At 42.4% G+C, this 13,125-nt stretch overlaps 1 protein-coding gene across 8 annotated transcripts in view; it reads right to left on the reverse strand.

Annotated features, from left to right (window-relative positions):
- Positions 1-4,867: 4,867 nt before the first annotated feature.
- The window catches only part of elf2b (E74-like factor 2b (ets domain transcription factor)), a 28,965-nt gene continuing 20,707 nt past the window's right edge, over positions 4,868-13,125 (reverse strand). For 6 of the 8 annotated variants that reach the window (XM_042484998.2, XM_042484996.2, XM_088075327.1 and 3 more), the window contains 7 exons: positions 12,642-12,755; positions 11,591-11,773; positions 11,107-11,193; positions 10,796-10,991; positions 9,462-9,854; positions 7,994-8,156; positions 4,868-6,962 (listed from right to left, as the gene is read on the reverse strand). In XM_042484998.2, coding sequence (XP_042340932.1) covers positions 6,351-6,962; positions 7,994-8,156; positions 9,462-9,854; positions 10,796-10,991; positions 11,107-11,193; positions 11,591-11,773; positions 12,642-12,755 — 1,748 coding nt within the window. In that variant the 3' untranslated portion in view covers positions 4,868-6,350. The remainder of the gene's footprint in view (positions 6,963-7,993; positions 8,157-9,461; positions 9,855-10,795; positions 10,992-11,106; positions 11,194-11,590; positions 11,774-12,641; positions 12,756-13,125) is intronic. The other 2 variants (XM_042484999.2, XM_042485003.2) reach the window with 1 other exon arrangement.

Genomic DNA, 13,125 nt, shown 5'->3' on the forward strand with positions numbered 1-13,125 from the left:
GTCACTGAAAAACACTTTCAAATTTGGAGGTTGCAACTCATGAATCCGTCAGTCCTGCGATAGTCTGGCAACCTGTCCAGGGTGTACCCCGCCTTCTGCCCGATGACAGCTGGGATTGGCTCCAGCCCCCCCGCGACCCTTACGAGGACAAGCGGTTACAGAAAATGACTGAATGAATGAACTCATGAATCCCATTAAAACGTAATCATCTGCATACTGACGGTATTTCGTCAGTTCTGGTTTCGCCTTCTTTGTCACTTGTCTCTGTGTTTTCATTGCTGCTACATTTCAATCACGACTCCCTTTTTTTTTATCTTGACGGCAGCAAGTGATTGATTGACAGGTGATGGCATTTGACAGGTTTTGTCAAACGATCCTTGTTTGGGGAGTGTCTGTTTTTTAGAAGATATTTAAATTAATTATTGGGTACAAAATTCAGGTTATGCATGACTGCTATTTTTGAAAATATAGATTTTTTAATCTCACGTACCCCCTGGAGTACCTCCACGTACCCCCAGGGGTACGCGTAGCCCCATCTGAGAAACAGTGTACTATAGTATGTTGTCCAAAATGGTATAAAAACATCATACTATAATATGTCGTCCAAAACTGGATAGAAACGTATACAACAGTTCTACAAGCGTATTTTATTTGTTAATAGTAAAAAGCAACAACAAATGAAGATTTGTTTGTTTATTTAATGATCTTTTTTGGCCTCAACGACACAAATAGTTCCGCGGCTACTGGACGTGCCAGCTGTTGCTCAGCAACGCATAAACATTTTTCTGCACGCTGCTTGGTAATCTGTGTTAGCTCGGTCTTCATGTTCTGCACAGAGCAGCGGCTTTGTATCATGAACATTTATCTCTGTGTTTTCAGTGAAATCAGAGTCTGATAACAGACACTTTGGCGGCCTGTGAGATTCAGATGAACTAGTTTGATCAGACAGTTCGTCGCTCCAGCGTGTGTCCACTCACTGCCGTGATCGCCGTCACCTCGTATCAGACAGCGTGTGTGTGTGTGTGTGTGTGTGTGTGTGTGTGTGTGTGCGTGTGTGCGTGTAAGTGTCTCTTACGCTGTGGATAGTGTCAGACGAGTGTGTCCCTGTCTCACTGCACATCTTTGTAACATCTGTAACATCCGGCTTACTCACAGTTAACGAAAGTTTACCAAAACCCGTCTGTCACAGCTGCCCCCTCCCGGGCTTCCTCATAACTTTAAGTAACTTCAATGCATGTACAGTCAGCTCAAGACACTTTAAAATTCCCGTCCTTTCTTGCTCCACTCCTTTCTCTCTCCTCTCTTCTTCTCTCCTCCCTCAACCTGACCAACTGACAGCTACGTGAACTGTGCCAACTAGCTGTTTGAACCTATGCTAACACCATCCTATGAACAGATCCCACTTTCACTCTCACACTAAGTAACAGATTTTGAACTTTGAACGGCCGTGAAGCGGAGTGATACAGAGTTAAAAGTTATCAGTCCCAGTGATGTGGTCGGAACTAACTGTTGTATAAAAATATCATAGCATGGTATGTCGTCCAAAATAGCAGAAAAAATGTCATAGAATGTCCAAAATGGCATAAAAACGTCATAGTATAGTTTTTCATCGAAAATAGCATTTAAACGTCATACAACATGTCGTATGTCGTCCAAAATTGGATAAAAACGTCATAGTAGTGTAATTTCTCCAAAATAACACAAAATCATCTTCGTATTGTATGTTTTCCGAAAAAGACATACAATGCTAGCAAATTGACCTTTTTGCATCCTTTTGCAAAAACTTATAATTTTCAATGCCTCTCTTTTAATTATTAAAATAAATGCTTCAATTAAGTGTTGACCTCACACATATTCACACACATTCCTATTTGGATTCTTTTTATCACGACACGGCAGCAGGCATCAGCTCCGAGTCACGATTTCTGTGTTGGGTTGTGAAACGGACGAACTTCTTAAAAAAAAAAAAAAAAAAGAATTGAACAATAGCCGAGATCATTTAGTCCATTAAGTCTGAATCCCGAGCCTTGACGCTGGAGGACAAACACGCTGTCGTCTCAAATGGCATAAAAACGCCATACTATAGTATGTCATCCAAAATTGCATAAATACATCACAGTATTGCATTTTGTCCAAAATATCAAAAACACATTATAGTATTGTATGCCATCCAAAAAAGCATAAAAAAGTCACAGTATAATATGTTGTTCAAAATAACATGTCGACTAAAATGGCATAAAAAACACCATACTATAGTATATCGTCCAAAAGATAGAAATAAAGAAAGAAAGACTATTCACGCTCTTCAGAACAAAACCAACAGAAAAAGTGCCTCTCCAATCAACTTCATAAAAACCAACACACACGCTCACGCACGCACACGCGCACAATCAGTGTGTTGTGAACCTAATCAGATGTTGGTGAACCTAATATCACTGATTTTTTTTTCAGTTTACACTGCCGTGACTTAACTATTACTTGGAGATGCCATCATAAACTTACTCAGGCTAACCTAAATAATCATTGAGCCTATGTGTGATGAATGTTATTATCATTATTTTAATTTAGCTCACATTTGAGCCATTATTTCCATATTAATGATCTTTTGATTTTATCCTGAAGTGTGCATCAATTTTGGAAGTCTGTCAATATGAGAGCTGTCAATAGTCAATAATCTGTCTGACGTTCTTTAATGATGATTGTGGTCTCACCTTAAAGATGGTTTACAGCCACATGTGATGTGCTCCTCCGTGCGTAATGGTCGCGCGTAATGACAGGCGTACGGCAAAAACAAACTTCAGGTTTACAAATCTCCAACAGAACAGCTGTTTCTCATCGACAGGTCTGAAGAGCGTGAAACGGACACAAATACCAACAGCATTTTAACAGCGCAAATGGACCCTCGTATAACTTGATCCAGCGGCAGTCTGCGGGTCAGAGCGCGCGCTCCCGGTGCTCCTGCTCAGTCACATTAGTTTACCTTGTACTCTTTTCCTCTGACCGGGGTGTAGTCCGTTTGTCTTTCTGTTCCGTTGACGGACAGCATCTTTTTTATGGGCGCACTCGATGACATTTTTAAAAACCGGGCGTCTGAGTCTCCGTAACCATGGCAACGATGCGGCTGGTGATAGGCCTGTTATTCAGTGTCAGTCTCTCCTGCAGCTTCTGATTTAATAGTTCTCCGCAATGTCGCGTGAAACTATTTTGGTTTTATAATTCTCATGTCTTTCCAAGCACGTGAAAACATAGTTTGTGAGTTAGAGAAGGATGTGTACAGAAATACGGGACATATTGCGTCCTGTATTGATCACATTTCACCTTAAACTACGGAACGATTCCGCATTATTTACTCTGACAAACTGAAAATAGTGAATATGTCCATCTGACAGATGTGGATTCCGTCTCTGCGGTCATCTCAACCATCGAATTCCAGCAACAGGGAATACTCTTCTAATTCTCAAAAGAATTAAAAATTATTACAGCGTGACTGCAAGAAGTAATGCATTACTGTAATGGCGTTACTTTAGTAATGCGTTACTCCCAACACTGCCCCTGACAAACCCCTCCAACAGTCCCAGGCGGCTCAGTCCACTTTGCACAGCCAGCTCTTGTGGGGTTTTCCAGCCTTCGCTCAGGTGACAGTAGATGTGAGTTTTGTGGAAGGAAGGCCTAAATTCTTAGAAAAATATAAAGAAATACTAAATACTTAATTGGCTTTACAAATGTACAAGAACACTGTGCAATACAAAAGCAATAAATAGTTAAAAATATAATAAAGATAAATTACAAGTGGGGTGGCTGACACCTGGTTGTTGAATTTTCCAGATCTTTTTTTTTTTTTAATCTTTGATCAACACAGTCAAAATCCCAGTTATCCAGGAAGTGTGTGTTTGTAATTAAGGTGAAGCGCAGTTAGTGTTCTTATATGAGTCAAAATGGAACTGCCATTCCTAAAAACTGCTGTTAGGAATCCCACTGCACTCCAGCTCAGGCTGACAGCTCAAATATTTGGTTTGGAGTTAAGTTTAATCAGCTGCTGTGTGAACACTGGTATCAACATTACAGTCTGATCTGCAGCGCCACCAACTGCTGTGACAAACATGCAAACACACACACACACACACACACACACACACACACACACACACACACACACACACACACACACAGCGTGCAAGGTCAATGTGCAACAGATGTGTTTGTGATCATTTTAGGTGATCTAGTCACTGCTGAACTGTGGAAGTTGTCTTCAGGTGTGTTTAACAGCACAGACTGTGCAGAGGACTCCGACAGTGGCACAGCTGCTGCTGTTAGGCTGTCCCTCACAGCATCAGAGCACCACACTGCCTCATGGGTCAGCTCACATTCCTCTTCTCATTTGCACTGTGTACAGTATACAGTGTCACAGTGTCACACACAAAAAGACTCTTTTCAGACTTGTGAAACATTTCTGATTTTGAGGATTGTGCAATTGTTCTTTCCTCGTGTGTTCATGAGCATCTTTTGAGCTGCAGGACGCCCTGCTGATTGGCACCCTGATTTATCTTTGTCTGCCTTACCAATCAAACAACAGCTGCTGGAACTGAAGCAGCAGAAAAGCACATTGTGCAGAGTAACCACAGCAACTGTCTGCACTTTAGTGTGTTTCTGGTATGTTGGGAAAATGTTACTGATACTCCCAATCAGGTTTTAACTTTAACAACTGCTGACATTTGGAGTTGGACAACATAAATCAGTACTGGTTTTAAGTAACTGAATGACATTCCCAAGATGGCCAAAGTAAGTAAAATCAGAAGCACACACACTCACACACACACCAGAGAAAAACAAGAATAAATCTGAGACATAAAAAAAGATGTGAAATGTCTCATGTTTCAAATGTCTTTTTATATTTCAGTAAAATCTACTTTAATACACTTTGAAACAAGAGTACAACAAAATAGAATATAGTTCAAATGTTGAATATACAAACAGTTCAGTCTGAACACAAGAACCTTTCTCTCCATCTTCCCTCTTTAGATAAAAATAAGAATGAAATGTTTGGGCAGGGCCAAAAAGGCAGGGGAAAAAAAGTCTGCTGGCAAATTGACCCTTTGTTTAAACTAAAGTGACCTGGGATCCAAAGTGGGTTTCTTTTTTTTTTGCATACATTTAGCAAAAACGTATAATTTTTAATGCCTCTCTTTTAATTATTAAAATAATTGCTTCATTGAATTGTCGACCTGACACACATACACGCACATTCCTATTTGGATTCTTTTTATCACGACACGGCAGCATGCACCAGCTCCGAGTCACGTTTCTTCTGTGTTGGGTTGTGAAAAGAACAAACTTCTTTCATTTAAAAAAAAAAAAAAAAAAAAGAATTGAGCAATAGCCGAGATCATTTAGTCCATTAAGGCTCGATCTTAAGCCTTGACGCTGGAGTACAAACACACCGTCAGCCCACTGATCTGCATCATGCTGCTGTCTTCGTCTACAGGAGCCTTTAACAGCCTCAGAGAGACACAGGAACTCGTAAGAATACAAAAATTTGTTATCTAGTTTCAATAATACTGTGCTTGGTACAAGGTATCAAAACACAAAGAAATATCAGCTTACTGTTCAGATAATACACAAAAAAACAAAGTCAAAATTAAAATCTAAGGCTGTTCTGTTAACTTTAGCTCCGTAAACTGTATATATCGTCGATATATATTTATATATATATATATGACTGTTTCCTGTCTGATAACTTGTCAGAGCTTCTCCCAGCTCAGCTTTCTGTCTCTCTCACTCTTTGAGCACTCATGTAGCACCTCACACTCTTGATCTGCACAGTGATATAAGTAAAAAAAAAAAAATAAGTTGCTGGTTTTCACATCTATAGAGGCAAAATTATAAACAAATGGTCTCTACAAAAGCTTCAGTACATCCATCACTGATTTTTTTGAGTTGAGTTGAAGATGCAGGTAGTTGTAATTATTTGCCTTTGTGTTGTAGTGTTTCAGCTTTTTTGTGGATTTTCGAGGGACTTTTCTTTTCTTTTTCCCAGGTGGAGTTCAGTGAGTGGAGTGATCTGTTTTAGAAGGCAGAAACTGTAGTGATCAGGGTTGGTCCCTTTACCTTTTCCCAACAAGTCCCCTTGCAGTCTGTGAAGCAGGAGCGCTCTGACCTCCATCCACGTCGCTCGCAGAGGTTTCAGTGTGGTTCTGAGGACTGGCTGTGATCAGAAGAAGACGGTTCAGGACTAAGAAATAGGCCTTCAGGAGTCTTTAAAGTCTCACAGACTGCTGCTGGTTATTACAAGAGTAAAAAAAGATGTCAGACATGTACAAAGTAACTGTCTCTGGCAGAGAGGGAGGAGCGTTTTAACACTCGGGCTCTTCAGTCTTTATCGTCACGCCGGGTGTTTCCAGTTTGATCACCACCTCAGCATCAACGGCCTCTGTCTGGACACTCTTGGCAGGTTTTGGGTTCATCTGGTTTTGCTGGACTGCCACTGGTACCGGCACACTTTGGACCGGTACTCCTGCAGCCTTCAGCTTCTCCACGGTGACCCCCCCGGCTGCTGGTGCTCCGATCACCAGCTCGGAAGCGTTAATGATGCCGCTGATTATCCGAGGCTGTGCTGTCACCGGATGATTGGCTGTCGATACCGTTACTACTCCCGCCCCGCTACCAGGCTGAGACACCACCAGAGTCTGTTGTTGTGTCTGCGTCGGCACAGTGAGCCTCATCACTTGTGTTCCCGGGGCGACATTGACTGGTGCCAGGGTCCGGACCGTCAGGGGGCTCCCAAGGAGGCTGATGCCCGCTGGGGACCCCCCGACGCTGGACTTGTTTGAGCCCGTAGAGGTCTGGAGCTGACACTGAGTTAACTGGTGGGCCGGGATGGTAATGATCTTGGCCAGCTGGACAGTGATCTTGTCTCCGTTCTCCGCTGTGGCTGGGACCATGGTGGGGATGGTCTGGATCACAACCTGCGCAAAAAAATACGTTAAAGAGTTCATGAAGGTTAACAAAGAAAGACGACAAACCAAGAATGGTGCATGTGAACAGTTTCCTTGATTGTTCTGTAAGCCTGGACAGGAATTCACTAAGTCCAATCTAAGGCTGCTCATACATTGAGTCCTCTTTCAAAGAACCAAACTCAGTCCTCTTAAAGTGGACCAAAAAGTGGACCAAAAAGGGGACTGACAGAAAGGGACTTTTTCTTGTGTGTTCACATTGTCAAGTCATTGGAAAGAAGACCTAGTTCTCACTTTGGTCCACCTGAGCTCTGATGGGGCCTCAGTCCCCTTTCTGTTCACACTATATACATCTATCTGCATCAATCGATCTGCATCCATCTATCCATCCATCCATCAAATTTTCTTACACTTCTTAAACTCAAGAAGGCCTCACGACCTCCTGTGAAGCTTTGGCGACCCTAATAGGGGTGTGTCATAAAGTACGTTGACATCGTTTTTCTGCGCTCTGTGTTTATGAAGCCCCTCTCTTTCATCTTAACTGAAGATTAGAGGTGCGTTGTCGCCTGTTGCCACCTTATGTGCTCCTCATTATATCTGCAGAATCACCCGCAGATCAAACTCCTGCTCGTCCGCCTCCTTGCTGGCGCTACTAGTCAGCATGGGTCTGTCTGTTTGTTTTTTCGAGCGTCCCAGTGCCATGGCATGTGATGAGAAGGCTAGAAGGTTGACACACGACGGCAAAGAGCAAAACAAACCCAGAGTGCTTTGTGTTCACATTGCACTAATAAAGCGAACCGCACCCAACCAAACTTTGGTTCGTTTCAGAGCGGTCTGAAGTCGATCGGAGACTCATTTTAAGACCTTTTAAAGGGGGTCAGTCTCCCAATGACAGGGAACTGACGATGGAACCGATTAAAAAGTCTTTGGTATGATGGGGAAACTGCAGGCGGCTTCATCTACAGCTGCTGGAGTTAGTATTAGTACAAATCCTCTGCTGTGACGTGAAGCTGCCTGTCAGTGAGTCGGTTTACACTACACACCTTCTGTTGGGAGTTGGTGTTACCAGCTGAGGTGTTGGTGAGGAGGGAGGTGTGGCCAGCTGCCCCCATTGTTCCTGTCGGCTGCTGCACAGCAACAGTGGAGATCTTCTGACCCAGTGATGTCGTCATGACAACAGGCACCTGCATCGCCACCCGCACTGTCCTGTAGCAAGAGGTAAGACTGAGTCAAAGGTCAATATTTACTGTATGAAAACGTCAATATTTGAATCAGCATTTTGAATCAGTCCCTCCAGGATTTTGTGGGCTGTTTTTTGAGATTGTTGCTGCTTGAAATACCCAATTTCACTGCAGCTTTTCTAAAAAACTGTGACGCATGTTTCGATGTTTATAGGTGTTTTTTTGCAATGAAATTGTCGAGGATAGGGGAAATTGTAAAAACAGTTTGGATGCTGTCTCGGATTTGGAGCACATTGTTACAAATGATCAGCTGTTCAACAGAGCCAACTCCTCTGTGCTCCCCTCCTGCTCTCTCTGCCCCTCTCAGCACAAGCTAACACAACGCGACCTGACCTCATCGCTACTCGTCAAATTTTACTGCTTGGCCCCACAGCAGCAGTTCACATCTGCCAATGAGCCGTTAATCTCACACTGACAGGAAAACAGCTCAACTGTCGTTTAACCTGTAAATAAATGCCACTGAGTGTCAGTGGCAGATGACTGCATTTCCACTGAGTGATGTTCTGTGACTCCTCTGGTGATAACATTCTAAGAAGCATGGTGATGGATGCTAAAACATTAGCAGCTTTATTTCTATTGCAGCCACCTCACAAACGTCATTATTTACAATCCAAGGCCACATAGGCGTGTTATGGAGCGATAATGGAAAGGCGAGCCCTTCATTCATGAGAGCCACATATGAGGGATTTCTGGGAGGTGATAGTCCACGATTTCACAGAGGAATTATAGATTCAAAACTTGTGAATGATCCGCTCAACTTTTGAAGAGTTATGTGATGCAGTAACAGCTCTTGTAGCTCCTGCTGCATCATGAGGGAGCCAGTTCCTACTGACAGGCACATAGACATAGCATCATGTGACCTAGAAAAGCCAAAAAAGTGTTTCCATTGCAGTTTTGTGAAATCTGGCTTTTTCAAATCGCTTAAAATGTGAGTATAAAAACTTTTTGTGATAAATGGGAGTATTTTTCAACCCGCCTTGTGACTCCAGTCACAGACCTCCGGCCTGCAGCAGTAGTTTCATGATAAACAGAGAGAGGGGCTTAGTGAATCAATACACTGCAGCAGCTCTACAGTGAAATGACACAGTACTCTTTTTAAACTGTCTAATTTGCAGTAACGTTCCAGAGATTGGACAAAGTTGAAAGGTCCCACAGAACTCACAGGAACTGGCTGAATATACATTAATTATTGCCATCTTAAAATCCTGGAGGGACAGTTTAACAGAAGACGGAGCCTTTAAATGGAGGTCCTGGTCTGCAGGGGTCTGACCTGGGCCCGGTGGCAGTGGGGATGATGGCCGTGTGAGACTGCTGAGTCTGACTTCCATCCGATGACACGACTCTCTGTGCCCCTGCCATCATCGCTGCGCCTCCTCCTGCTGCTGTCTTGCTGGGGACCGAGGCATGGACCACATTGGCCCTGTTCCCACCCCTCAGGATGTTCGGCTTCTTTGAGGATGACAGCCCGCTTGCCTGCAGCAGCATGTCTGATGGAGGCGGAACTCGCTCATAGGATACAGTCTCAGTGGCGATCAGATCCTCGGGGGAGGGCATGTCTGCTTTGTCATCATCGATGATGACGATGTTTTTGGGCATCTCTTTGAACTGGTACACCAGCCGCTGGCCCTCCACCTTAGCAAGGATGCCGCGCTGGTAGTAATATCTGAGGAAAAAGGACAATCGTTACTACAAAATACAAATATGACACTAGAATTACCACCTGACAGTTGTCTCCATAAACCAGTCAAGGGTGCAGTTACACTTCACATCAATGTCAGTGAAAACATGGATGCTTCACACACATCTTCCCCCGACAGCACAGATCTCTACAATCAGCACAGTTTACTGATTACTGTCACCAATTCAGAATATCACTGAATATCATCAATGTCTTGGCTTCTGTTTTTGAGTTACAATCTTGAGTAATGGACAGAAAAGTATTTTTGCAGAATATTCTGATGTCACAGACATTTGACCTTTTGGATATAAAATGCCATCACTTCATCATTATATTCTGTGTGAAAGTTTGTCATAATTAGCTTACGAATTCTTGAATTATGGCCAAAAATGTTTGTGAGTTTTGGGGCAAATTTAAGGAAACTCCCTCAAGGCCTTCTTTCATGTTCATGAGAATGAAATGGATGCAAGGTTACAGTGACCTTCAACCACCAAAATTTAATCAGCTCATAGCTGAGTCCATGACTGTTTGTGCCAAATTAAAAAAAAAAAAAAAAAAAAGATGGATAAAGGGATTCGGTCACAATAACCTTGACCTTTAACCACCAAAATCTTATCAGTTCATCCTTGAGATCAAGTGGAGGTCTGCCCTAACTGTGTAGAAATTCCTCAAAAGTGTTCTTAAAATATGGCATTTTTGATGGATGGACGGACAACCTGCAAAAATAACTCCTGGGACCATGGCTGTCCGCGCCACGGAGGCATGAAAATAAACAGGAATCTCACACACACTCTCTCTCTCTCTCTCTCTCTCTCTCTCTCTCTCTCTCTCTCTCTCTCTCTCTCACACACACACACACACACACACACACACACACACACACACACACACACAGACACAGACACACACACAGACACACAGCTCACCTGAGTGCCCGTCCCATGGTCTCATAGTTCATGTCTGGCTTGTTCTTGTGTTTGCCCCACAATTTGGACACGGCCTTCGAGTCGACCAGTTTGAAGATGCCCTTCTCTCTCTGGGTCCACTTAATGTACCTGGGACAGGTGTTCTTGTCCTGGAGGAGGTCCAACAGGAACTCCCACAGGTAGGTGGTGCTGCCTGCTGGAAACCAAGAATCCGTCATGCAATGCTGAAGAGTAACCCCACTCTGTGCTGCATACATGATAATAGCATCTATGTTCTCTCTGTGTCTGTTAGCTGCAGTAACATGAGCTACCTTTCCCCTCTCTGGGCTTCTTCTTGATGCCGAGGTCCAGTGAGCCGTTGGAAATAGCTGACTGATGCGTCTTTGGCTTCCTTCCTGCTGTAACATGGAAACATTTCCAAAAAGACAACTTCATACGCTTTGATCACTAAATCACTGACTTGTGAGATTGAATTTCAACGGTGAAGAGTCCACCACTAGATGGTGCTCATACATAAACAACTGTAAATAACAGAGTTACTCAGGGTTTTGGATTGAGATATGTGGCCTGTTGTGTGAGGTTCATTACAGAGCTGTCAGATTTAGCCTTTTTCCAAAGCTCAGCTCCCCACACTGCACAATATGATGCTGACAGCAGGCCTACTGCACAGAATAGAGAAAGAGTTTTAAATAATCCTGTGTGCTATTCCACAGCTTTGGACTTGCAGGGGGTAACTTTCCTAATTATAGACAAATTCTGTGAAACAAACACAAACTGCAAGCTTCTTGTGAGTACCTTTCCTCTTCCTGACAGGCTCTTGGCCTGGATCTGGTTCTTCCAGCAGGCTGACCATCTCCTCATCCTCTTCCTCACAGCACTCCTCTGTCGAGATCTCCACCTCCGTCTCTGCAATCATGTCGGGACGCATGGCAGCATGAAGGAAATCTGGCGTCACTATACAGGGCGGGACATAGGTCTCTGGACGAAGGAAATGAAGAGAAAAGAGTTAGAATTTTGCTCTGAGGCTGCATTTTCAAGTTTTAATAACAAGTTTAAAATTTTTATTTCATATGTTTGGCCCTTTATTAGGCAGGTGCGGGCTACAGTACCAACAAGCATCTCGTTGGTTATATGGTGCTTATTGATATGGATTAATCAAGAAGGTTAGAAAACCATCTGTAAAGGTTACCAAACCTCCTCAACACTCTTTTTGGAGCTTTAAGAAAAATATTAAAACTAGATACTTTCTGCATGTTCAAACTGCACCAAAAATAACACCCCAACCACATCACACACCATCATACAAATGAATACAATTATGTTTAGCTATTTCTTAACATAACACATATGAGTTTCAAGCATTTTTTTTCTTTACATTTTATTTAGTGTTTCCTTTTTTCCAAAATAAAAGAACATTCCCTGACACAGGGTCTCTTACAAAATGTAATAATGATAATAATTGCTTATTATTAATAATAATCATCATTGTTGTTGTTGTTTAATTTTAGTGTTGTCTTTCTTGTCCATTTAAAAATATATAATAATAATAATTATTATTATTATTATTAATACTATTATTTAATTTCATTTTTAGAAGACAAAAAAGGACAACATAAAAATGAAACAATATATGAAAGTATACATTTCATTGAGTTAAATCAAATAAAACTAAGACTAACACAGAGGGGATGCATTTACAGCAGAGCAGGTTGTTTCAGAGGAACACAATGACATTTTGAGTTATATTTTGTAATAATACAATCTATTACAACCCATTCCACTCGATTAAACAAGTGTAAGTGATTCTCATCTGTGTTTTGGGGGATTATTGGTTGGTGTGTGTTACCTGGGCTGCGGTCCTCTCTAAGGCTGGAAGGTGAATCCATGCGGAGCAGAGCCTCTGCAGCCTCAATGGTCTTATCAGAGCAGTGAATACTGGTGCCATGGACAGACGCCTCCACTGAAACACACACACACACACAGAAAGTGAAAGAAACATTAAGTTAGAGGGCTTGCACCCTTTGGAACTTGTCTTACCAAAATACATAAGCTACACGTCAATAATCCCCACATGGAAAACCAGCATGCTGCTCAAGAGCACTTCAACATTACATCACCTTGGTTAAGGACATACTGCATATTAATGGTCAACTTAAATATTATCCCCAAGAAAAATAATAAAATATTGCTACCAACTGTTAGCAACTCTATCACACTATTAACACACTGCAGCTACACAACTACATGGTGCCCCTGCAGAAAGACAAATTCCCAAAATAAAATGGTGATTTCAGTAAACACGGTGCAACGTGCGGTAAGGTACAACTTAA

The sequence above is a fragment of the Plectropomus leopardus genome, chromosome 3 (genome assembly GCF_026936395.1).
Source record: "Plectropomus leopardus strain MGB_pleo_1.0 chromosome 3, ASM2693639v1, whole genome shotgun sequence".
NCBI lineage: Eukaryota > Metazoa > Chordata > Actinopteri > Perciformes > Serranidae > Plectropomus > Plectropomus leopardus.